This window comes from Pezoporus occidentalis, unplaced genomic scaffold, assembly GCF_034315485.1.
Source record: "Pezoporus occidentalis ecotype Australia unplaced genomic scaffold, CSIRO_AGI_Poc_V1 ctg229, whole genome shotgun sequence".
NCBI classification, from domain to species: Eukaryota; Metazoa; Chordata; class Aves; order Psittaciformes; family Psittacidae; genus Pezoporus; species Pezoporus occidentalis.
The window spans coordinates 253,760-280,072 of record NW_026914169.1 but is presented as its reverse complement, the minus strand read 5'-3'; the positions used below and the strand labels follow the sequence as shown (position 1 = coordinate 280,072).

The window sequence follows — 26,313 nt, the reverse complement described above, 5'->3', positions numbered from 1 at the left end:
GCCAAGACCTGGATCCTCCCCTCTTAAAAAGTGTACAAAGCATCAAACCTGTTCTACCACATGGAAAATAACAGGACTTCTCTGGGAACAAGCATAGCCCATGCAAGACCAGAATTTCATCTGGTAGCCTTCCTGGCTTATCTGGTCTGCTTCAAAGATCCCAGTGTGCTCAGACACGTGTTAAAGTAGACAGCGGCATTCTGCCCTGCAGCAGACCATCAGCCAATCTTAATGCCTGGCAACCTGCCACCAGCTTCACGGTGTGAAGGTAGTGAAGGCACCACTGGAATCACACCCTGGAACCAGAATGGCCAAGCATGAATTGCTGCGGAGCAGCTGGGAGGACAGAGTAGCCTGCAGAAACTGTTGATATGTCTGAGAACACAGTGCTAAGAAGAAAAGCCTTCAAAAGGCCTGTTCTGAAGTGATCTGCAGGAATTGTTCAGACTTGAGTGTACTTAAGGGCTTCCTTAGGTCCTCCTGTCCTCCATCATGCGTGTGAGACCCTGTGAAAAGCAGACCCTGAGCTCCCACATGCAGCATCAACACAGGTATAGTCTTTTTTTTTGTGCTCTACAGGGCAACAGACACACCAGCCCATGTGCTTTACCCCACTGTGCAGAGGCAAGAAGCAGCCCCACAGTACTTGTGCTGAATGGCTTGTTTCCACAACCAAGAAGGGAGAGGTTTTTGTCATGAACACATGTACCTCTTACTGACATCTCTTTCCACAAGCCCAACTGCCAACTTACTTGCCCATAAAGATACGCAGCTGATGCTCCACCTCAGCCTTGATGCTGGCTGTGATAGAGGAAGCCAGCTGCTCTGTGGTGCTCTGGAAGCTGCTGGTGAGCTGTCGAAGTTGATTCAGCAACAGGTCCTGGGCCTCCTGTTCTCGTTCATTTTTGTTCTTCAAGTGAGCCTCAAACTGCTGGACATCTGCAACAAGCAGGGAGGAAGACGTTTATGCCATCAATACCTGTGGAGATGGTCAGGGTAGTAATCCAGCTACCAGGCTCTACATATTCTCCAGCAGAAACAATTACTGGGCCCCTGTACAAGAACAGGATAGAGGAGAACATACAAGCCTGGTCTGGGGCCTCATTACACTAACCAAGAAACCCCGCCTCCAGTTTCCCCATTATGAGATGCAATAACAAAGCTGTAAGTTCTCTCATGACAGACCTTTACAGGTGCTCTTTGTTCAGGGCAAGACAAAATACCCTCACCCCCACCTTCATTTCATCCACAGCATGAGCAGTGATCTACATTAGTGATGGAGTTCAATGTCAATGAAGAAAGAGGAGGAACATTTCTGACCAATGAAAAATCATGTCTGCAGAGATCAAAAAGCTGTATTTTAAAGTATTTTATGAATTGGTCTGATCAAAAGGGAGAAGGTAAGCTCTACACACCTGTGGGAAACTTGTGAGGAAGCGGAAGGGTGCAAAATAAAGAGCATCTGGAGACACTCTGAAAATCCAGGAGCAATACAAGTTGCTGTGCTAGCACTAGCCAACTTCATATGCCCTCAGAACCAGCTCTGTGGAGTAATACCTGCCAGGCCCGCCAGGCCCCCCAGGCCAAGGAACTGGATCTCAAGCATGGTAACAGGAAAGACCTTCAGTACATCAGTGCACAGTTTTCCTTACTTAAGGATATACTTCTCTTTTTTTCCAGCCTGACCATGCCTGTCACCGTTCAGCCACTGTTTAACCTCAGATCGTCCCCATACCCTTCTCTAAACCTTCCTCAAGCCATTACCCCTCTGAGATGAGGGCTTAGCTGCAGGACTTCTACCCACTCCATCATCAACTTTCTGATGGCAGGATGTCCCATCTTGACAGCTGGACTTTACTACTCAGTTGATGATGTCATAGATTCACATAATGAAGCCAAGTGTTTTACTGCATGGGCTACAAAGACCAGAGGTGAATCTCCGTCCCAGTTGTACCACTGAAAAAATCTCCTCACTTCCACTTCCCAAGTGTGAAATGGAACACACAGATGGGCTAAGAGGTTAAACAGTTACCATAGAAACTCTGAAAGGCAAAGGCATGAGGCCAACTTGTTGTCAGCCACTAATGCAGAGAAAACTCTGAGAAGGAAATCTACTCACATTCCTGTGTACCCTCCTTGAAGGTGTCATTAATCTGCTGGAACATGGACTGGCAGCTCTTCTCAAAGGCTGGCAACACAACATTCTGAAATGCTTCCCTGTAAGATGACTGGATTTGTCCCTGCAGTGTATCAGTCATTGTCCTCACAACAGCATCTGTAAGGTTCTTAACAAGCACACAGAAGAGATTCCAGAAAATTAACAGCAGCGTGCTGCAGACTAAACACTAGAGGTCTCTCTAATACACCCACAGCAGATAGGGACAGCCGAATGTCAGAAGTGTGTATTCCCTCAGCTCTTCCCACAGGCAGAAGATCTGCTTGCTGAGAGGCTGCCTGAGAACACCACGATACCCCTGTAGTTCAGCTGTACACAAGCGAAGGTGGCACAGTCAGGCATAGCTCCTTTCCCCTTCCCCTGCTTCCCTCCCATCAGCCACCATTCTCTGCAAGCTAAGGTAAGTAACAAGCTTCTGCTTCCTACATAATGTAGAAATGGAGAACAGGGGAAAGCAGAAGAGCCAGTCACTTCATTTCACCACTTGGCTGATTGAGCTGGCCTTAGAAAGCACTGCTATAGTGAGAATCTCTAGTCTAGTAAAAAAAATGAATAGCCTGGTAAATGAAAGACAGGGCTAATGAGGCAAAGCAAAGGGGAGTATACAATAAGCTTGCTCTTCTGATGAGACCAGGAAGGAACTTTGACCCCTGGCAGCTATACTGACCTTACCTGGAGATACAGGTAAGGGGAAAAGGTATGAGAAGCTGCTACCCAGGCAGGTGACAACTCAGTGTTTCAGGAAAAGCTACACTCTGGTTCTCCTTACCTTTGATTTCACTAGCTTGGCGATATTTTCTTTCAGCGTCCCCTCAACAGTAGCGAACTTGGCAGCAATAGTGTTATTTAGCTGGCCAGCAATAGAGTCCATGCTCCTGGAAATGCCTAGACACAACAAACATGTCACAGTTGCAGCTTTAAGCCTAGAGTCACATTCAAAACCCAGAAGAAGGAAAATAGAGTCAAACTGTTCTTGGATATGACACAATGAGGGGCAATGGTCACAAGCTCTAGCTTGGGAAGCTAAGGTTGGATATTAAGAGAGACTTTTTGCTAGGAAGGTGCTACAGCTCTGGGAATCAGAGAGGCTGTGAAATCTCCAACTATGAAGGTTTTCAAGACTTGCCCCAACAAAGTCACAGCTGACCTGACCTAGAATAGTGGGTAGCCCTGCTTCAAGCAGGACACTAATGGCTACAGAAGGCTTTCCCTCCAGCTTTTCTTACATGGATGCTGCTAGCATGTCAAGGAAGGGCAAAGACAAGTTAACTTTCCTCCAGTCAACTCTCAGCATATCCAGACTCATTACCCTCTTTTGCTTACCTCCACTGAACAAACTCCAGAAACTTTATGGATTACAGTGGCAGGCTAGATCCCACCCCTGGAAAGCCATCCCCCTCTGTCAGCCTCACATTCCTTTCAAACCACAACTTTTCTTCTCACACAACAATGGGGCTCACAATAGTCTGAAGTGCAGTGACTAGTCTTCATGTAACTGAACTCCTACTTCATTTAATGGCAACACATACACAGCATGCTTGGAAACCCTAGGGGACCTCCACCTTCAAAAGCAAGGCAGCAAGACTCACACTGGGGTACGGTCTTCTTCATCTCCTCACGAACGGTCCTCTCCAGACGGTTACACACCATAGTGGAAAGGGATTGAGGGAGCTGCTGAGACAGATGCTCCTGGAGCTGCCCATTTCGCTGCTGTACTTCCGTCAGCAGTCGGTCTAGTCTCCTCTCTATTAAGAATGCATGTTAAGGAGCACAAACAACAGACTTCCTCTCTATCCTCAATACCCCTGTTCAGAGATGGACACCAGCCATACCTCCAGAGGCTCAGCAAGAGCAAATTTACAGCTCTGGTGAAAGAGGGGTCTAATTAAATATTGCTCATTCCAGTAAACAACAGCATGCTCTTAAATAAATTATCAGGGTGAGAGAATAGCTCTGGAAAGCATGACAGAAAAAGCAATATAGCTGAAAGAAGCTCAACAGCAGCGTTCCCTACATACTGTGAGTTAACTTAGCTGCTCCTGTAGGCAGCTCAGTCCCCTGCAGCCACTCACTCACTCCTCTGCAGTAGGACGGGAGAGACTACAGGAAAGGTAAAAGCCAGTAAGCTCACAGGTTGAGATAAAGACAGTTCAGTAGGTAAAGCAAAAGCCACACATGCAAGCCAAGCAAAACAATGAATTCATTTACTACTACTCATCGCAGGCGGGCGTTCAGTCATCCAGCAGCACTTCAGCAGTGACTTGGGAAGAAAATTCAATCAGTCCCGTCTTCCTGCTCCTCCGTTCGCACAGCTTTTACTCTTGAGCACAGCGTCGTAGGGTATGGGACATCTCTTCAGTCAGTTCAGGCCAGCTGTGTCTCCTCCCTACTTCTTACCCACCCCCAGCCTACTCACTAGTGGAGCAACTTGAGAAACAGAGGTCTGAAAGGGATCAGCAATAGCCAAAACATCAGTGTGTTATCAATGTTGTTTTGGTCACAAATCCAAAACATACCATCAGATGAGCTGCTATGAAGAAAATTAACTCCATCCCAGCCAAAGCCAGGACAATCCAGACAGTAAGAAGTCCCATACCCATAAAAAGCAAATTGGTAAAAATGTTTCTACAGCATGGAATTGGTGGCCATGAGTGACACAGTGCACAGGAGCAATCCAGGCTTAATCGCAGAATGGTCTGGGCTGGAAAGGACCTTAAGATCATCTACTTCCAACCCACTACCATGGGCAGGGGCATCTCATACTAGACCATGTCACCCAAGGCTCTGTCCAACCTGGCCCTGAACACCACCAGGGATGGAGCATTTACCACTTCTTTGGGCAGCCAGCTCCAGTACTTCACAGCCCTCAGAGTAAAGAACTTCTTTATATCTAACCTGAACTTCCCCTGATTCAGTTTAAACCCATCACTCCTTGTTCTATCACTACAGTTGCTGACAAAGAGGCCCTCCCCAGCATCCTTTTTAGGCTCCCTTCAGATACTGGAAGGCTGCTATGAAGTCTCCATGCAGCCGCCTCTTCTCCCCGCTGAACAGCCCTAACTTTCTTACTTCATCAATTATAAAAGCTAGTCATACCTCATGAAGCAATCAAGCTCCCTGAAGGAGCCAACATACAAACACTGAGATGTATGTGCATCTTAAAAAACATGGAACAAGAAGAAAACCTAAAAACAACCCTTCAAAACAAACAGTGAAAAGAATTCATCTGCTGACAGAATTCAGTGCAGGCAGGGAAAAATTATTCTAATATTACAGTATAACTCTAGACTCCCAACTTCAGTAGAAGGCTACCTGAAATACCTCTGAAAATATCAGCCTAATGGTCAAAAAGGAAAATCCAATACTAATTAACAGAGAAAACAGAAATCATTGTCATGCCATAGAAATTAAGAGTGGTTGCAGCCTGGAAACAGGTTAGGGCTTCTTAGTATGGGGAACACAACCAAATTCAGTGTAGTACAAGATGAAGGAACTCACTATTCACCATACAACAAAAATAATTGGGTATCAGGTTTGAGAACACCAAAATAAACTACTTTTCAGACAACACATAAGGGACCTGTGGACCACCAGAAGTATATAGCGGTACAGACAAGACAATTTTCTGTTCTTCTATGCTATTTCTGGTGCAAGTACTGATTTGCCTTAAGGAGAAAAGGAAGGAAAGGATCATGCCATAATTACTTTTGTGCAACTGGCCACTGCCTGACATACGCTAACATATTATGTGCACCTCTAGTCTACTCCAGCTTTGCAGCGCTTACGGTCCTAAGGGTAACAAGGAGATTTAGTAGCATGGAGAAAGTGACAATTCTTCCCCATTCTGAGTTTCTTGCACTTTGGAAGAGACTGAGAGGAACTGAAACAGTTACACTGCAGAGAGATAAATTTACTGCACTGATTACCCCTTCTACCAAGATGCTTGAACTTTCTGAGGCTCCTTCATGCCTCTAACCTTCCCCACAGACTTCCACTTCTTATGTACAACCCAACATTTGCACACAAGGATACGGCTCTGCTCTTGCTGGGAGTTAATCAGCCTCTCCATGTGGCCCATAAGGCTGCTCTGAATAGCATTGATGTGATCCATGATTCTTTGCACCAGCTCCATCTGGTTTTGACGCAGCCACGAGAGCTCCTGCTGTTGCCTCCTCAATATGCACATCACCTCCTCCTGGAACTCTGGTGTAATCTGTGCGAGAAGAGGACAAGGATTCATTTCTAACAGGATCAGAAGGCAGTCAAGCTTTCCACTAGCTAAGTCAACCCCTGTACCAAGGCCTGAAGCATAGCACACAAAGCAGAAAACAGAAAGCAGCTTAATGCCCATTTCTAAGGCTTTTGTCCCAATAAATAAACTGATAAAGCAAGGTACACAAGGTCCCTGCACGGAATTCATAAATGGTTGCTTAGAATATCAACTCTTTAGATTCAAGACTCGCTTCAAACCTCTGGCAGTTAAAAGAAAACAGAAGAAAACAGATACTATTAACTTTTGACCACATACTAAGAGCATGTTTAGGCTTCCTAATGTAAATCACGTCCTCAAATACTTAGGAAAGTGCTGCGCAATCAGTAAGAGTAAGAAGTTTCCTAGGGCACTTTTTCAGCTCTTTTGCTTATTTATGAATAACCAAACAACTAGAGAAATACACATTTATAGTTTGTCTCTTCACATGCTCAAAATATCTAAAGGAGGCACATGTACCAAGGGCAGCTTAGGGAGTCTACACATCTCACAGAGTATTTTCTGCCAGATATGAGGGTATTATCAACAGGGATAAGAAATTCCAACAGGCCAGTCCCAGTGTAAACCTTATTTTTCTGGGAACAGTTTCTCCTGCTGCCAATGCATGTGAATCATCTCGGCAAGGAAGAGGGAATGAGTGGGAGCGTCTTCAATTATACTGGGTATCTCTGTGTTCTCACAAGCTATGCAGAGGTGACAAGGGAGCCACCTGCCCCGATAGCACTGAGCAGCTCATTCACTGCCAGAGAGCAGAGCAATGCCAAGTCCTGGCACAGCTCCATCTCAGCCTGCTGGGGGATAGCAGGGGCACACAGGGCTTCAAGGAACTGGGATGAATTTTCTCTCAGGTCTCTAGTAGGACAGCAAATAGAGCTGAAGTATCAGGCCCTTGGGACAGACTCAGAGCAGCTTTGACTCACCAGGCTGTTAGATGATCTTGGCGACTGGCTCACATCCCTGGAAATAAAAAGAGAGAAAGTAGTAATACATCAATTAACTGCTCTTATTAGCCAAGTCTTCTGCCAACATAGATCACACATTTTACAGTTGTTTTAGCTTCTACACTCTAGCTCATACTTCTATACTTCTGCTTGCCTAGTATAACGTGAAGAGTGAGGTGAAAGTGATGGAATCCTAGTCCTTATAGCACTGACACTTCATCATTTACACTATCCACAGGCTCCGAAGCTCCCTATAGACTGGTCCCTTGGCAGGGAGGAGATTTAAACTAAGACTTAATGAAGACCGTTACAACATAAAATACATGCTGGTTTTTCAATTTTGTTGAAATTCAAAGCCAGGGAAGGCTTTGCCAAACAGCTCTTTTGAAGGTCTCCTGATATTTTCCAAATTAAAATCAAGTGCCCACTTGTTAAATATAGAATTAATGAGCTTCAAATGATCTAGAATGATTCCAGCTCCCAAGGAGAAGAAACTAGTGATGCTCTCCAGCATATACAACAAAATAAACACTAAACTAATCCACTAATATTGCATGTCTCCATCAAAGTCACACATCTAAGAATATTCAAATGCTACCAGAAGCCAAGTAAACATTTATTGTTCCCAGCCAGCTTCAATTCAGGAACCTTAAAAAGGACTGAGGCAGGAAAAATGAAAGTCATTTCAGAGGCTGAATTTCTGGATGTCACAGCACAGGACCACAGTCAAGAGATTTAATGCCATAGCCCATCTTTATTGTAATCTGCACAGCTAGACATCCACACCATGGAACACAATAAAAGGAGAGCACCTTGTGCTGCTTTCCTCACATTAATGCAGACACCTTGGTTCAAGGGCAGACTTTCCAGTTATAAATTTTCACTTACAAGACATTCATATGGGCATGTTGAGAAATAACTAAAGTAGCAAGCAGGTAACAAACAACAGATATTGCTGAACAAAGGCACTGTGCCAGCATTCAGAAGGCAATTAAAAGTGGAGGCCATGTTCAGATATACTCAAACCCTGGGTGGTAGCCAGTGTCTGAATAACCAGCAACACCTTCTGTGGGGTTACTGCCATTTGCAAAAAAGGGTGATTGAGAGTTGGGAGCACTTGGCCATTCACTCCTCAGCCTCAGACCCTGGCCTTGCTGCTAATGGCTTATCAGGTTGTGGCCCTGCACAGTTGGTCCCACAGCCATGTGTACTGGCAAACCCAGTGTACCTGTCATCTTTCTTGCCCTTCCTCTTTAGCTTTGGGGAAGCTTGTGGGGATGTCTTGGCTTTCCAGTCCTTCATAGGCAGCCTCTGCGTAGATGCTTTGGCACCAAACCCACCTGATGTAGAAGCCAAGCTTGCAACTTCATCATCATGGTCACTAGAAAGGAACAGCAGGAGAGAGAACTTCACTTGCAATACTTGACAGCATTAGCCTTCATTAATGGGAGGGGATTTACACTCAGCTCTTAATGCACATGCAGGCAGTCACACAGCTAAGCAGCTCTCCACTAGGATCTTTAACAAAGAGATCTCCACAGATCTCAACATGTGCTGCTCTGTTCTGATTCAGGCCTGCTCAGGCTGAGTTCAGATGCTGCACAACAAGACTTTAATGTGCATTTGGAACAATTGTAGTTGAGGTAGTGTGGGGAAATAACAACTGTTCTCATTGCATACACATAAGGATGTGACACTCGCCGAGCACACAGCATATCTTTACAGACAGAAAACATTTCACACAGCAAGCATTTCAGGAACAGAGGAGAATCAGGTTGAGCCTACGAAGTACATGATTCACAGTACCTTGAAGTCTTTCAGCTGCTGACCAGCCACCCAATAGAGGCTGGCTGGCTGTGTCAGTCTGAATTTCAGTGTGCCATATAAACAAACTCCCAGCTGTCAAACAGGGCTGAGCTTCCTAGGCATACATAATGTACCCACAGAGCTTTACAGTGGCTCATGAGTGAGAGAAGGTGTCAAAAGCAAGAAACTATCCCCTCTACTCTGCTCTCATGAGACCTCACCTGGAGTACTGTATTTAGGCCTGCAGCCTCAAACACAAAAAAGATGTGAAGTAAGTCCAAAGGAGGCCATAAGATTATTCAAGAACTGGAGCACCTCTGCTACGGAGACATACTGAGAGCTGGGCTTGTTCAGCCTGGTGAAAAGAAGGCTCCAGGGAGACCTCAGAACAGCTGAAGTGCCTAAAGGGGCTACAAGAAACCTGAAGAGGAGCTGACAAAGACCTGTAGGGTCAGGACAAGGGGGAATGGCTTTAACCTTTTAAAGCCTTTTTAATGGCTTTAAGAGGGGAGATTGAGAAGAGTTATCAGGAAGAAGCTCTTCCCTGTGAGGGTGGTGAGGCACTGGCACAGGTAGCCCAGAGAAGCTGTGGCTGCGCCATCCCTGGCAGTGTTCAAAGCCAGGTTGGAGGGGGCTTGGAGCAACCTGGTTTAATGGAAAGTGTCCCTGACCGTGGTTGGGGGTTGGAATTGAATGAGCTTTAAGGTCCCTTCAAACCCAAATCATCCTATGATTCTATGAAACTAACTCCTGATACACCCTCACTATCTTATCTAAGGCACAGTATTTGGAAACTGATCCTTTAATACATTTTCACTGGTAATTAAACCAAGCTTGGTACATGCTTTTTGAAGCAGCACAGTCAAATCTTTCCCTGCAGAGAGTAAATTGGACAGTGCCCAGAGCCTGATCTGGTGAGCAGCTGAAGTCATCAGAATATTACAGAAGCTGGACTGCATAGACACATGAAGTCAGGAAACAAAGCAAAGACATTCACCCCACACGTGGAGGCTCGCTGGGGACAGAAGCACAAATGCAGCCTGAACTGAGTCCATGCAGGGTGAGAGAGGGGTCTAGGCACTCTGGTACCTTTGTTCTGCACTAGCATCCTGGCTGTCATGCTGAAGCAGGTGGTAGCTGTGTCGATGATAGGAAGTGCTCTTGTGCTTTTCTTCAACCTCATCCCTCGGGCTAAAGGAGGAAAAAAAAAAAAATACCATCATGAATGTCTCTTTCAGCTTGGATATTCGCTCACTCCACTTCTCATGAGAGATCATGATAGAAGGTCTAAATGAAACAAATCCCCACACCTATCTGCACAGATGTAGAAAGCAGCAGGTGCTGTGCAGAGCCACTAAAACTAATTTCTCCAAGTATTTTTCTGGGGGACTTAAGAAGGGATAAGCAGCTCAGCTACACTTCAGGCACTAACCGACAACAATCTCCCAACAGACATTCATACAAGACAGGTAAGCCATTACTCAAAGTGGGCAGTACAGTGCACTTCAGTGAATAGCATCATCTTGGATTTGTTTTTCCTCAGGGAATACTGCTCTCTGGGACAAAAAACAGTGCTTCCCACTTCTTTCAAGTGTCTGAAGAAGTGTGTGAATTACATGGTTTAGCTTTACCAGACAGAAGAGAATTGCAGCAGTGATTCCAGTCCCAGTTTCATAAAGATTTTGAAAGCAAATGGCATGCTCTTCTAGGCTGTAAACTAAGTCTATGTGAATTCAACTGCAGGAAGATCTTTAGACAGAAGTGAATAGTTGTTACTTTCACAAAGGTGGCTGCCTCATTCCTGGCATTGTTCAAGGTTGGCCAGGGCTTGGAGCAACCTGGTCTAGTAGAAAGTGTCCCTGCTCATAGCAGGTGGTTGGAACTGGATGAACTCCAAGGTACCTTCTAACACAAACCATTCTAGGGCTCCTTCTATGATCCTATGACTTCACTGAGCTAGAATGCCAAAACCAACCCCAACAAACCAATCAGAAGTCTCTCAGATTCAGAGATATTTTGATATGAGGAGTCCTGAAAAATTCAAAGACAGACTACAAACTCCAGTATTTTCTCAACTTTAAATCAAGAGCAAAAGCACTGTGTAGAGACACAGCTTCAGTGCCCTCTCCAGAGCTGTCAGAACTGTTTCCTGAAGCAGAATCCTCAAGCATGGAGGCACAAAGCAAGGCCTTTCTTTCTGATGCGAGGGAACAGTCCTGGATAGTTTGAGGGACAACACTGATGCTCTCAGCCTGCTAGTCCCGTTGAAGAGAGAGGTGTTCACACACAGCCTTCGCCTAGAAACTCTGGAGATACAGGTGCCTGTTGCTGCTCCCATCCCACTACAAGACAGGGACATGAATTCTGTGATGAATCCTAGCACCGCTCCAGTGTCATAGTTTGCTCCTGGTAAGCAGGAATATGTAATGTTGCACCATTCTGCATGCCTGCTCCACAGAGACATCACCATTTGTTTCTGACTTTTAAAGTACTTTGTTTGTAACACTAGCTGCACAGAGCCAATCCTGGAAGAGAGATGTATGATTAACCTATAATCAAACCTGGCAATCAATTATGTGCTAATTGATTCAACAAGAGCATGCAGGAATGCATCGCCTGGGGCAGAATTTAGCTTGTACCGGGTTTTATTTAAAAAATAAAAAATAAAAAATCCCATCCCATGTCTCTATTTCCAGGTGAACATGAAGGCAAATAAAGCAGACTTTCACCTTGTTAACAGAGTTCCTTTATACTACAAGGGGTTTTGGAAAGGGCAAACTGTTAGAGCTTGCCTGGGAAGTTCAGGGCACAGCATACACAGACCAAGCACACAGGAAGGTTGAATTATCAGATCCCTTAAGGAAAGGAGGGATGGAGAACAGCTCTGGATTAACCCCAACATAAGAGCTTTCACTAAGCAAGCAATTTGGCAAGTGCAAAGAAATTGCTCTAAGGAAGACAAACCCAAGCGATTACCTGTCTGCCATGGTATTCCGGGTTTCTCTGGTTATGTCAGGAGCTGCTGGCCATGGCTGACTCACAACGCTGTCAGAAGATGCACTGTCCTGAGTTAAAGCAGTCTCCAGTAGCGATGGAGCATTCAGCCTGTCCACCTCCACTGGAGGCATGTCCAACGAGTGGTGGCTGTGCTCGGAATTGTGCCGGGTGCCTGGAGACAGCAAATGCAAGGCTGAGGCAGCAGATGCCATACTGTCTGCATGATGGCCAGAATCCAGCACCTCTGCAGGAAGCCCAGAGGGAGCTGCCGCAAAGCTACGTTGCAAGGTCTCAGAAGCAATCTCAGGAATATCCTGGGACATGACTGTGGAAGCAGAGGAAATGACGTCTGGTGAGCGTTCACGGGTGGGAGAGGCCTGGGGCATCACCAAGGGCTCCACCTCCTGCAGTTCCAGTGCTAGAGAAGGGTTTCCTGGTGAGACCTGAATACAAAAATCAAAAAAGAGCCTTCAGAATAATGTGGAGACACCCCAAGAGCCCCTGGTGACTTACATCAACCATCTCTGGGAACAGCCAGGTTTATCCTTTCCTCACGTGATTTCTGTGCTCCCACTCTGTCAGAAGGAGAATGGCCCCAAGACTTGTAACAGGCTCTCAGATGCGCTAACAACACACTTAACCAATGCTAGTTTGAACACACCTTCAAAAGAAAGCGGAACACCAGTTCTACTTCCCTGCTCCGTTCCAGGATCCCTTCTCTTTGTGAGGAAAAGTTAGTTTTAACAATGAGTATCTCCTGGACTAAACAGCTTATTTCAGTTTCAAGCTTTGGTCGTAACTTGTTTTACATCATACCTGAAAAGAAAGATTCAGGAATAGGAAATGATTGTTTCAGTCAGGCCAACAAGGAGGAAGAGAGTACTTTCCAGGTAGCACTGTCTCCTGACACAAAGGCTGACCACATTCAACCATTGCAACAGTGACAGCACAAGCTAGAGCTGCCTCTAGTTTTCAGAGAAATGCTGTTTTACATGAGGTCAAGGTCCATTAACACAGGTAAACTTGTGTTCCAGAGGGTAGCCACTGGCCCTCTTAATATCCAAGTAAGTTTAATTTCAGCTTGTATAGGCCCAGAGAGTAATCTCTTGTCCCAGGAGGAGGCTAAAAGGAGCCTTACTGGAAGAGGTGCCTTTGGTGTCAGCTTGTCAGAAAGGCCTGGGATAAGAACTGAATGGCTCCTAGGACTAGTCTGGAGACCACTGCTACTGCTACTCAGTGTGAGGCTGGTGTCCAGCTGCATCTTGGGGCTCACAGTTAAGTCTTCCGACGGCCTGCAGGAAACAGACACAAACAAATCAAGCAGGCCAACCTAATGGTACAGATCTGCATCAGACACTCAAGGTGAGAAAATGGAACCCACAAGCAAATGGAGGAGCCCAACACAAACAGCACTAGTGCTCTCCAAGCCATTGGCTCCTTCCACCATGGTTAGCTACTCCCTCTCAACTAGCATCTGCAACTCCCAGTGCCCAAGGAGATACTAGGTAGAAAGGTCAAAATAAACAAGCAAAACAAAGGAGAAAAAAAAAATGAGAGAGAGGATTGCAATTTTTTAAATTTGAGGTGTCAGTAGAAGAAGGGACCAGATAGACCAGATATATCTTCCGTGCCCATTGTATGGAGTTTAGGGAGAACCAGGACATTATTGGATAGGTCTTTGTCCTTTTCCCACCCCCAAAGGTGAAGTTTTCACCTGGTATGCAGCCCAACCCATTGCAACACTAGTAAGATTTTCCTAACAGCCCCAATTATCTCTCTGTCCTTGGTGGCTGCATGTGCTCTTACCTGTAAAGAACAGCCCTTTGGGAGAAGCATGTAAAGCAACAAAACTGAGACACAATAAGAGAACCCTTCTGAGGCACAAATGAAACACTACTGTTGGTCCCTTGGATGACAACAGGCATGCTCCAAGCTGCACTAGAGATGCAAACAGTTGCCTATGCAGGGACGCTGGGACTCAAGCCAGTTTCTAACTCAGTAGTCTCTTGTACAAGATGCATTACAGCTCTGTGCCACCCTGAAGGACTGTATCAGTTCACCTGCAGATATATTATTTAATACACATGCTATTTACCTGGGCATAGAGGCATCTGTGACAGAAGTGCTACTCATGGCTGTGACTGAAGTCAGGGAACTGACACTGCTGCCTGGAGACGCAGCAATCTAGAAGAGAACACAGCAGTCAGGGTGTCACAGAAGAGTTCAAGAGAACTTTGCCTGAGGGTACTGGCTCCAGAATTCCTAGAGTCTTCGGTGAAGAGGGAATAGAAAACATAATAGGTCAAGTGGTACTGCTAGAGCGCTCAGGTGCTGGTAGAAGACAAACCCTAACACACCAATTACATGAACCACAACTGCTGTTATTGAGGAACTGTTCTCCCCAAAAATGGCATTTTGCAGGGCTCTGCCCCAGATTCCCATTTTGCTCTTTGAGCTTAGGCTGCTCTGCCAAGGTCTAGTGAGGCCAGAGTCTGTACAAGGTTTAGGTCCTCCACTGCTGATACACAGAGGCAGAATGCTCTTATCATCTGTGAAGAGCATGGTGGGACACGCTGGCCCCAACTGCTTCTTCTGGCTGTCAATACACATACAGAGAGCACACAAACACTCAGCTGGGAAAGCTGGAGTGGCCAAGCTTCTTAGGCTTGACAGTACTCATGGCAGAGAGCACAGATGAGCAAAATTAAAGGCTGTGCCAAACCTATAGTGCTCCTAGGTGCTGTTGCCAGCCAGAAAAAGCCTGCCATGAGACAAGCAGCAGTGAAAAGCCAGGTTTAAACTGAACAATTACACTGCCCAAACCGAAGACTGAGCTGCTCCTTGCAGTAAAGAGTACATGCAATCATCACTCCAGCAACAACTTTTCCCCTGGGACATCTTTGCATTGAGAAGGATACCCACCAACAGGCAGTAAATAAACTCCTGCACTCAGCAACTTTGCCAGCAACAGCAAAACCTTTAAGAGAAGTTTAATTTATTCTTTAGTGCCTAAGTTGTCACCAGCGTGGTCTCCCATTAGTCAGCTCAGCATGACCTCCCTTTCTACATATGTCCATGTGCCATCTGTCCTCATCCAGCCTCCTCAAGTACACATTCCAGCTGTGGTGACAACCATGGTGTCCTCCCTTGGTGGGGGAAGCCCTGCCTTAGGATGTGCACGTGGAGTGCTGCTCACAGGCACTCTCCTCCTTCCCTGTAAGGATCATATCAGCACAGCAAGTAACTGCTGACAGTTAATTTCCCACAGGAAGGCAGAGTAACCACAAAAAGCACAGCTTCTCACCAGTGGAATCCTTGTCCACACCTTGTCATTAAGATGCAGATCACTTTTCTTAAATTAAAAAGTATTTTTCAAAGTGCATCCTTTATGTCTACTCCCATTCTAAAAGCACACAGAGAAAACTCCACCAGAAATCCAGTATAGAGGCAGAAAGGCAAGCTATAAAGCAAGAACATCTGAGTGGCTTTAACATGACACCTGGATGCAGAATGGTCAACAGCATGTTTCGCAATTCCTTCGGCAGCAGAGTGCATGCCACAGTTTGCTTTTACTTGAAGGGGCACCCAGTACACTTGGAACCAACTGCCCCAGGGGTGGAAACACAGCCCTACCATCTGCCCTGGACTGATCCAGACTGCACTGGAACAGAGGCAAGCTCCAGAACACCTGTAACACATTGATGACATTATCATGTGGGGTGATACAGCGGAAGAATTTTTTGAGAAAAGGAGGAAAATTATCCAAATCCTGCTGAAAGCCGGTTTTGCCATAAAACAGAGTAAGGTCAAGGGACCTGCACAGGAGATTCAATTTCTGGGAATAAAATGGCAAGATGGATGTTGCCAGATCCCCACAGATGTGATCAACAAGATAACAGCAATGTCTCCACCAACTAATAAGAAAGAAACACAAGCTTTCTTGGGTTCTGTGCAGTTCTAGAGAATGCACATCCCAAATTTGATTGTAAGACCTCTCTACCATGTGACCCAGAAGAAGAATGATTTCAAATGGGGTCCTGAGCAACAACAACCCTTTGAACAAATTAAATGAGCTAGTTCATGCAGTAGCCCTTGGACCAGTCTGGATCGGGCCAGACATGAAAAATGTACTGTACACTGCAGCCAGGGAGAATGGTCCTACCTGGAACATCTGGCAGAAAGCTCCAGGGGAGACTCGAGGTTGACTCCTTGGCTTTTGGAGTCAGGGATACAGAGGATCTGAGGCCAGCTATACCCCAACTGAAAAAGAGATACTGGCAGCCTATGAAGGGGTTTGAGCTGCTTCAGAAGTGACTGGTACTGAAGCACAGCTCCTCCTGGCACTCCGGTTGCCTGTGCTGGGCTGGATGTTCAAAGGCAGGGTCCCCTCTACACAACATGCAACCGATGCTACATAGAGTAAGTGGGCTGCACTAATCACACTGAGAACAACAGGCGGTGGGACTTTCAAACATTGGGATACACATTTACCAAAGGACACCTGGTTGGTCAACACCAGAGGATCTGCCAACAGGGCTGGCCCAGCCCAATAGGAACTTTTACATACTGTAGAAGAGGATAAAGTTCCTGTGGTGTACATAAAGAATTTGCTGGGGAAGACAGTCCGGGTTATTCCTGCTTCAGGTAAAGGCAAACACACTCGTGGGACTGCTTTTTGCTCAGGGACCCGAATACACTTGGTTGCTAAAAAGGGAAGATGGGGAAGTCCGACGCGTACCTGAAGGTGATTTGATTTTAGGGGAAAACAGCCAATGAACTCAATTGTATGCTATTGCCTGCTATATAACACTTTCATAGCCCACCAATTAAATGTCTTCAGGTCACCAGTGACTGGCCCTGACTTCCCTCTGACCATCATCCCAACAAAGAATGAACTTTGACAAAACCAGATGAGCTCAGCAGTGACCAGACAAGGTCCGCAGTGTCATCAGCAGGCAACAATCCAACACTGCACACTGTCTCTCCTGCTCTGAAAGACTGTTAGAAGAGATGGAGCCTGACACCATGGACCAGATGAATTCAGCAGCTTTACAGGGATTGGTCAAGGGACTAAGGAATGATATCTCTCTCTTTGTGTGTGTGTATGTATATGTATATGTATGTGTGTGTATATATATATATATATATATATATATATATATATATGAGACGAGCAATGGTGTATATTGAAAAATGTGGGATCTGACCTTAATGTGAATGGTATGGAATAAGAGGTGGGTACCGTCCTGGGTTCAGCAGTAGAAGTCATTTTTCTCCTTCTTAGTAGCTGGTGCAGTGCTGCGTTTTTGACTTTCAGCCTGGGAACAACGCTGATAACACCAATGGTTTTAGTTGCTGCTCAGTAATGTTTACTCCTACCAAGGACTTTCTGAGTCTCATGCTCTGGCAGGGAGGAGGGAAAGCCGGGAGGAAGCAGAGACAAGACACCTGACCCAAACTGGCCAGGGGGTGTTCCATACCACAGCACATCATGCCCAGTGTATAAACTGGGGGAAATTAATGGGAAAGGCTAGATCACTGCTTGGGTCAGGCTGGGTATCAGTCAGCAGCTGATGAGCAGTTGTATTCTCTTCCCTTTTTACTTCTCTTATCATTATTATTATTGGTGGTAGCAGTAGTGGATTTGTGTTATACCTTAGTTACTGGACTGTTCTTATCCCAGCCCATGGGAGTTACATTCTTTCAGTTCTCCTCCCCATCCCTGTGGGCATAGGGGGAGAAGGGGGAGGACTGAGCAAGCAGATGCATGGTTCTGAGTTAATGGCTGGGCTCAAACCATGACAGTTCTTTGTCCATTTTCTTCCATTATATCATAGCTTCAAACAAGACATGTAAACCAGTAAGAACAGACTGCCAGCTCAGACACAGTTATTTACCAAACCCGTATTTCTACACCACACAGCTACATTAGCAGGTCTGCTGCTGAACACAGCACTTGGAACACAAGCTTAGGCCAGTTTAGCATTTTAGGCATGCCAACATGTCTTTACTCAGTTCGGTTACATGCACAGAGTTTTCTGCGTGCTCTGCATTCAGCTGACATAGCCTATCAGTGTCATTGCAGCCTAGAAAAAGCACCCAAAAGCATCAAAATCCAAACCCACCCTTTGTACCACCAACAGCAACTCTGATTTCTGGTTACCTGTTGAAGAGATGTACTTGGTGTCATGAATGCATCTGGAGTCATCAGCTTAGGTTTGGCATCATTTGAGAGAGAAAGAAAGTCTGCTGGTACAGGCAGATCAGCAATGTGCTGCAGGTCTGGTTGAGAGCCATGCACTGATCCTTTTTCTGATCCCAGCTCTTCTGTGCTTAGATCAGCCATGTGGTCTGGAAAGGCTTCCAAGGGAGAAATACAAACCAATTTACAGGATCTTCCCCCAAAAGCTAAAGCTTTAATTCCACAAAGTATGAACTTATGCCATTATCAGACATACTTGATTCCAAAAAGAACAAACAAAAAGACCCTGCAACATCCTAGTCAGATGCTGTGTTATGCTTACAAGAGTAAGCTGAAGAGTGGATTTTATCAGGCCTTGATAATAAGAGATCCAAGATTCCTTTCTTCCCTAAATGCAAGGCCAGTTTAACAGCCACATCCCAGAATGGTGAATGAACTGAAAGAGCACACTACACACCATCCAGTCCCCTCTGCTCCCAGAGCTCTGGTGTCACTCTAATGTCTTCCGCCTGACAAGAGACAAACATCAAGTTGCTGGCACAAGTGCAAAATCACCTAGGAAGGTGCACTCAAGCGTGCACAAAGCATTAGCACTCCTAGCCTAACATGTCCCTATGCTCCATCCTCACACATTGTTTAATCAAGGACTGTGCTTCACCACTAGTTCATATTCAAAACCCTTTACGAAATGACAACCACTATCACAAAGAGGCACCTAAGCTGCCTCCCTCCCCAACAACAACCACCTTTAAAGGCTCAAAGATACATTTAACTCAAATCCTCACCAAATTCTTCTTGTGAGCCATGGGAAGGCATGGATGTACTTGTGTCAGGGCTATGAAGAGGCTGAAATCTAATCTGCACATCCTGTAGGGCCCTGAAAAAGAAACAGGCATCTCTGATTAGTTTATGAATCACCAAGGAAAGTCAAAAGCTTAGAAGATTTCTCTTCATGGAACTGATTCTCCTGGAATATGTTTTTCTGTCTCTGAAAGAATAGGTGGAATCTGATCCTCATTCAGCTGCGTCACCAAGTTGCTCTGGTGCCGAGGGTATTAGATGTTTTCCCAGCACTTACACATGAGCACAACTCTTAAGTCATTGTGTACTCATGATGACAAAAATACTAGGCTGCCACATCATGCAGGGCTACTTCCTGGTAATGCCATGTTAACCACACCACTAGAAGTTTCTATGGGGCCAAGTAGCTTTTGTAGCTTTTGTTATGAACAAAAGGAATTGATAAGTTAAATTTCTACAGGTCAGTGAACAGTTAGGAGAACCACACAGCTGCTACACATACTCACTTGGTGTGTACACAGAAGAGTTTTATCAGCACACCTGCTGCTGATTCAACAGCACCAGCTCCCTGAGCACCTTCTGGAAATGAAACAAAAGTTAAACAGGAAGTTGGATGGAAACTACAGACAAAGTACTAGGAAAACATCATAGCAAGTAGAAGCAGCAGTAGAGCACCAGCACAATAGAGCTTCCTCACTTCACTTCAGAGGTGATTCACCCTGTTAAGGTAAAATGTAACCTGCACTCCTGTTACTTTTCAACATGAGAGCATTCAAGTTTGCTCTAATTCAGCCAAACAAGCCTCAAGAAAGATAAAAAAAAAAAGAAGAAGGAAAAAAAAAAAAAGAAGGAAAAAAAAAAGATACCTCATTAGTTAAGAGGAGAGGTCTGGAACTGCCAGCAATTTGTTCTGGCTGTGGAAGTGACTGGTTGGACATATATTAAGAGAGATACATTAGCTTATGTCAAACAAAACTTCAGACTAGGGCCCAGACATCCTTCCTGGCTGCAAACAACTTTGGTTACGAAGAGCTCTGCAATAACTTCACATCAGCCAGCACTGTCAACATTCACTCCACACCAGTATCAGTCTCAATGCTAAGAAAGCTGTGTAGAAAGATAAACCCTATTAAAAAAAAAAATTACCTGGCACTCCAATGTAAGCTGTCCTCATCATGTAAGCACAAATCAGGGACCTGATATTTTGGTTGCAGGCTACTCCTGACTTGCTACTTGTATCAGTTATTTTTCTTCTGCATTTCAGAGCAATATGGCACCAGTATTGTCAACAACATGAATTAGCTATTGCACATAATAGTTATTAGCATATTACATATAATAACAGGCATAGGGAAGCACACAGAATCAACTAGGTTGGAAAAGACCTTTCAGATCCTCATGGAATTGATTCTCTTGAAACATGCTTTTAGCGTTTAGTGTCCAACCATCTCCCAGCACTGTGAAGGACACCATGCCACGAACGGCCTTGTTTTCATGGTTTGTGAACACTTCCAGGGATGGTGACTCCGCCACTGCCCTGGGCAGCCTGTTCCAATGCCTGACCACCTTTTTGGTGAAGAAATTGTTCCTAGTCTCCAGTCTAAACTGCCCCTGGTGCAGCCTGAGGCTGTTTCATCTTGTCCTGCCGCTTGTTGCTTGGGAGAAGAGACCAGCCATGTCCTGGCTCCATCCTTCTGCCAGGCAGTTGTAAAGAGGGATAAGGTCTCCCTGAGCGTTCTCTTCTCCAGACTAAACCCTCCAGTTCCCTGAGTCGCTCCTCATCACACCTGTGCTCCAGGCCCTTCACCAGGTCTGCTGCCCTTTTCTGGACCCACTCCAGCACCTCAATATCTCTCCTGTAGTGAGGCGCCCAGAACTGAATACATGATTCAAGGTATGGTCAAGGATTCTTTCTAACAGGAAAGATGTTACTCAAAGCATCTTTCCAAATTCTACTAACAGAAAGGTAGGAGACCAGGGGCAAGCCTAGAGTTAAAGAGAGGCAGCAATCAAAGAATGGCTGCGGGGACAGCTCTCCAGAAGATTCAGTATCATATTCATTACAGTAACACCCAGAAGAATGTACCTTCTGTGTTTTTCAGAAACCTCTCCCCTAAAACCTCTCTTGTTCGTTTCTGTTGCAAGATTTCGATTTGGAAAAATATGCCTTCCAGATGCAACAGAAAAGAATCCCACCCTTTCCCTCAGCTCCGACTGTGCACTGTCTTCACATCTGACACAGCTCAAAGGCAACCAATTGGTTTCTCTGACTATGCACTCACACCTCTGATGTTTAATAACACAGAGAGAAGCTTGTCTTAATTACTCAGACAAGCAGTCACGGACATATCTTGCCAATTCTTCCAGGAACTCTTTTGCTCCTGTGAGCTTGCAAAGGATGGTGGAGTGAGGGAGACTCATCCCTGTGTTGCCAGAAGTTGTGCCCTGTGTTCTGCTGAGGGCAATGACTATGAAATACTATGTGATTGTATCATGGCTCAGATACCAGGCAGCTGATACTGCACCTTAACCAAAGCCTCACTTGCACTCACTTCAGCCTGCACACTTCTAGAATGCTTCTTCAGTAACAAAAACACCTCAGTCAAGTTTCTGAGTGGTAATGGGCAATGGCTCCGATCTGGGTTGGGACTTCAGGTTCACAGTGTTTTCTTTACGAATGGATCAGCCCTGGTACAGGGCACCAGAGCAGAGTCAGAGATGTCACATCTGGGGTCCTTCAACATGCAGCCAGGTGAAGCCATAGGTGACCTGATTAGCCACTAGCCCTGCTTCAAGCAGCAGGTTGGATGAGAGACCTCCAGAAGTCCCTTGTACACAGCTCTACTCTGCTTCCCTGAAGTACTGTAGCTGCACAGGGTGTATTTCATACAAGAGAATAACCACCATGGATTTGTTTAGATTGAAAAAATGCTTCTCAGGGGTTCCAGGTCATACGATGAGAGGCAACAGGCATAAATGAAACCACAGGAAGTTCCATCTGAACATGATAAGAACTTTTCTGTGGGTGACTGAGCATTGGAACAGGTTGCCCAGAGAGGTTGTGAAGTCTCCTTCCCTGGAGGTATTCAAGAGCTGTTTGGACACAATACTGACTAATGTGCTCTAGGTGAGCCTGCTCAGGGACGGTTAGACTAGACGACCTCCAGTGGTCCCTTCCAGCCTCAGCCATTCTGTGATTCTGTGGGAATGGCCTTAAAATGACCTTAGGTTAGCATCAGAGTCCAACCACTAACCCAGCACTGCCAAGACTACCACTAAATCACATCCCTGAGCACCACATCTACACATCTTCTAAATATCCCCAGAGATGGTGACTCCACCACTGTCCTGGGCAGCATGTTCCAACACTTGACAACCCTTTTCAGTGAAGAAATTGTTCCGAACCTCCAGTCTAAGCCTCCCCTGGTACATCTTGAGGCCATTTCCTCTTATCCTATCACTTATTTACTGGGAGAAGAGACCAGCCTTTCAGGAGAAAGACAGAACCAGCCAGGAAAAAAAACCTGATCTCACAGCAGCCAAATCTCTTCCCACCTACCTACACTCAAGTTGTCACTTTCCTCTTCTGGTGGGAGCACCTCAGTGTGCCTTAACCGACAGCGGCTCACTGCCTGTATGCCAAAGCTTAGGACTGGGTGTGTAAGGAGGAACTCTGAGATGGAGCTGAAGTAAGCTTTGCCCTCCTCTTGGTTCTGCATCAGCTCCATCACATACAAAACCTGGAAGAATCAGAAACAGGAAGTCACTGAACTTTCAGAGCAGACCATGCATACACGTGTGTGGACTACAAAGCCTAGCATCTGAACTAAAGTTGGAACAATGGAAATAACATGAAGAATAAAGCCTGTGCCATTTAAACCTGAAACAGAACACCCAAAGGAACTTCATCAAGCACACTACTGAGACAATGCTGATCAGGGACTCAATCCTACTGTGCCAGACACAGGTTTCTCCAAGGGAGAGCTTTACTACAGAGTAAGAAATAAACCTGAAGGCTCCTCAGGATTAACTGGCTAAATTGTTACCATTTGCCATCTTACACTGAAATAGCCGAGGCCAACCTCTCCATTTTTAGCTATTAATGTAAAATTCCTAGACCTAAGCAGCAGAACCAATCAGATAGAAGGCCATTCCTCCTTCTGTTGTCATTACCCCCCAGCCAGCAATAGAATGAACCACCTACTTTTCTCTGCACATCACTCAGTATCAGATATTCAGCTGAGAGGTCCAGGCAGACTTTCAGGCTGGGAAGAATACTCATGGAGCTGAAGATGTCAGGAGAAAAGCTAGATCCACAAATAAAAGGGGATGGAGGGTGGTGCAGAAAGCAAGGTAGATTAGCGCAACCAGAACTGCGATGAAACTGTATTAGTTCAAACAAACAAACATCTTAAGGAGTTTACAGCCACTTTACAGTGCAACCACCCACACTGCCAACATCAGTGCTGACTTCAGCTAAGAGGGACATCACACAATAGGATCTAGTTAAGGATTTTGAACATTTAAATCAAATATGACAGTTTGTCTTTACTTAACATATTCCAGAAACCAAAATAACCCATCTACATGCTTTGGACCGTCTGTAGTAAAAGGTGGAAAAAGCAGCACTCAGTTTTAGAATGGCAATTCAGAAGTGGCCTTAAGTGTGCCTGTGATCAGAGAGGCCACAATCCACCATCACAAACGAGAAAGCAGTGAACATAAGTTGAGTGAAAGAATGGACTAAAGCAAAATTTAAACTTCTGGATGTATATGGCTCAGCAAATAAGACTTGTATAATTGCTTAAGGTCTGTCAACATAGCAGCTTCTGATTATTTAAATCAGAAAAAGCAATAATGGGAAAAAATCCTAGATCGGTTATTGAATCTCTAGAAGCACTCAAGGTGTACAATTTTGGCATGCCTCTTCTTATGCTACAGGTCTGTCTATGCTCTGCAGAACAAAGCAAAGACAACAGCTCTTGGTAACGCCAAAGAAAGTGTATCGAAGGATCAGTGTCTGCAGCCTTGCCAAAGGTCAACCTGACACCACCACCAACCTGACACCACCACCAACCTGATGCTCAATCTGCCACCGCCCTGACTGCCATCTCTCCTATCTGTTGAAAGCTAAGGAGGAGGCTCTAACTGGGGCTAGAGAAGACTACATTGGGGATCAAGGATCACCTCTACAGAGTAAATACCTGAAATTGAGAGCTTTGTTATGATCCACTGCTCAAAGTAAATCCAACCCTTCGGGGAGTCAGCACATCAACACTTACCGAACAGTTTGCAGACAGGTCCAAGACACAGTACACCACATCTTCAGTTCTCTATTCTGATCTGCTCCTGTGATGAGAAATCTCCAGAAGGGAACCCTGCAGGCACCACAGAATTAGGTTCTCTTAAAGAAAGTCTGGTCCTTCCCTTAAGGACATTTCACAGAAGAGCTCCTCATGAGCCACCCATAGCTGATTGTGCCCCACCGTGTCTTAAAGTTCACAGAAAATTTCTGCTTTTGAGGCACAACCACAGCTCTCAAGAACATTAAGGCCCCAACTGCTACTGAATAAAAATTAAACAAACACACACACATACACACAAAAAAAACCACCCCCCAACCCCCCCAAGAAAAACAACCCCAAAACCCCAAACACAAACACAAAAAAGCCCTAAAGAAACAAATCCAGAAATAAACCTATCTCTTAATCAACTGCAGTTGAAATCTGGAGGATAACAGACCAGTTTGAACTGACCATATCATAAACCTGAAAGGGCGCATCAATTTACAATTTTTGTTGCTTTCGTGGAACTGACACTAGAATTGTCATTTTAGGCTGCGCTTCACAGCCTTATCTATTTCTCCATCACCAGAAAACTGATTACAAAGAGGACAGGACTTGCTCCTGACACAAAGCTAAATTTTTATGAGTACAATGCAGTTACAAGGAACCCTACAAAGGCAGAGTTAGAAGACACTACCAAACCTTGATACTCCAAAGTACAGGACTGGGGACTTACTCTGGGTCTTGTTTTTTATGATTGTCACAAAAGAGCAGGCAGGAAAGAGGCCTACCATCATGGGGTTTCCACTCATGAAGACACCTAGCAGAGAACCAGAGAAAACAGTCAAGTGTGCAGCAAGTGGTAAGCAAGGAAGATAATATGTCGGCGCTGAACACACTACTCCTTGTCCAAAACCTGCATTAAGTCAGCAGCTACCAAGAGTTATCAACTTGTAGGTGCGCACAGCCTTATAAAATAAGAAGATCACAACCCATGCAGACAGAATTGTGACCAGTAAATAAATAAATGTTGCCATTTGGTTTGGTGTCTTAACAAAGGTACAATAGATGAAAGAACTCAACATTGAGAGGAACAGCTCAGAGAACCTCTCTGCATTTACAGGAACAGTACAAGAGAGTTTGCGTACAGGCTGTCCAAAGCACAGAACGCTTGCTGCCAGACACAGCTCCTTGCTTTTTCCAGAAGCTCACGAAACCTTGTGTGATATTTTGTGACACAACTCTTCAGAATCAAAATACTTCACAAACACCCTGTATCTTTATAGTGTGCTGAGAATGACCATTGCATGTGACTCTGTAACAAGGACATTCTCACAGAGAAAATGCTGCTCTCTGTTCCAAGATCCTTTATTCTCTAATTCTCCAGTTACCTTGGCTCATCCTGACCCTCAATATAGATCTGCCAGAATTTGACAAAACCATCATGGCTTGCTGTGGCCAGCACAGTTCCATCTGGAGAAAGTGCTCCCTCACTCAGGCACTACACAAGAAAGAAAAACAGACACAGAAAATCATGTTATAGCATTTCTATTTCACAGAAAGACACCTAGAGTGTCTCTTCAAACAGGAATCTGACTAACAGTTTAACAATATAGGTCAGAGTGATTTCTGACAGACATGTCACTAGGCAGCTTAAACCTTCACAGAACTGTGAGGACTTCGTTGTGTTGTTTTGATAATAATTAATAATCACGTTTTCCAGACAGCAAATTTAAGTACAATGGATTGTGCTACTGCTCTTCCCACTGTTACTCATATTATGAGCACTTTGGTTTGGGATCTTCTGGCTTTTCACCATCATTATAATTTCATAA

At 45.1% G+C, this 26,313-nt stretch overlaps 1 protein-coding gene across 1 annotated transcript in view; it reads right to left on the bottom strand.

Annotated features, from left to right (window-relative positions):
* EDC4 (enhancer of mRNA decapping 4) overlaps positions 1-26,313 on the bottom strand; it is a 41,255-nt gene that overhangs the window by 3,955 nt on the left and 10,987 nt on the right. Inside the window, exons 8-26 of the mRNA XM_062621169.1 lie at positions 25,870-25,979; positions 25,215-25,298; positions 24,476-24,571; positions 23,398-23,500; positions 22,753-22,933; positions 19,700-19,772; positions 19,178-19,269; positions 18,354-18,550; positions 14,286-14,374; positions 13,329-13,482; positions 12,170-12,633; positions 10,283-10,384; positions 8,616-8,768; positions 7,367-7,403; positions 6,209-6,389; positions 3,766-3,921; positions 2,946-3,061; positions 2,120-2,285; positions 753-939 (exon numbers count right to left, since the gene is read on the bottom strand). Of these exons, the coding sequence (XP_062477153.1) occupies positions 753-939; positions 2,120-2,285; positions 2,946-3,061; positions 3,766-3,921; positions 6,209-6,389; positions 7,367-7,403; positions 8,616-8,768; positions 10,283-10,384; positions 12,170-12,633; positions 13,329-13,482; positions 14,286-14,374; positions 18,354-18,550; positions 19,178-19,269; positions 19,700-19,772; positions 22,753-22,933; positions 23,398-23,500; positions 24,476-24,571; positions 25,215-25,298; positions 25,870-25,979 (2,741 nt within the window). The remainder of the gene's footprint in view (positions 1-752; positions 940-2,119; positions 2,286-2,945; positions 3,062-3,765; positions 3,922-6,208; positions 6,390-7,366; positions 7,404-8,615; positions 8,769-10,282; positions 10,385-12,169; positions 12,634-13,328; positions 13,483-14,285; positions 14,375-18,353; positions 18,551-19,177; positions 19,270-19,699; positions 19,773-22,752; positions 22,934-23,397; positions 23,501-24,475; positions 24,572-25,214; positions 25,299-25,869; positions 25,980-26,313) is intronic.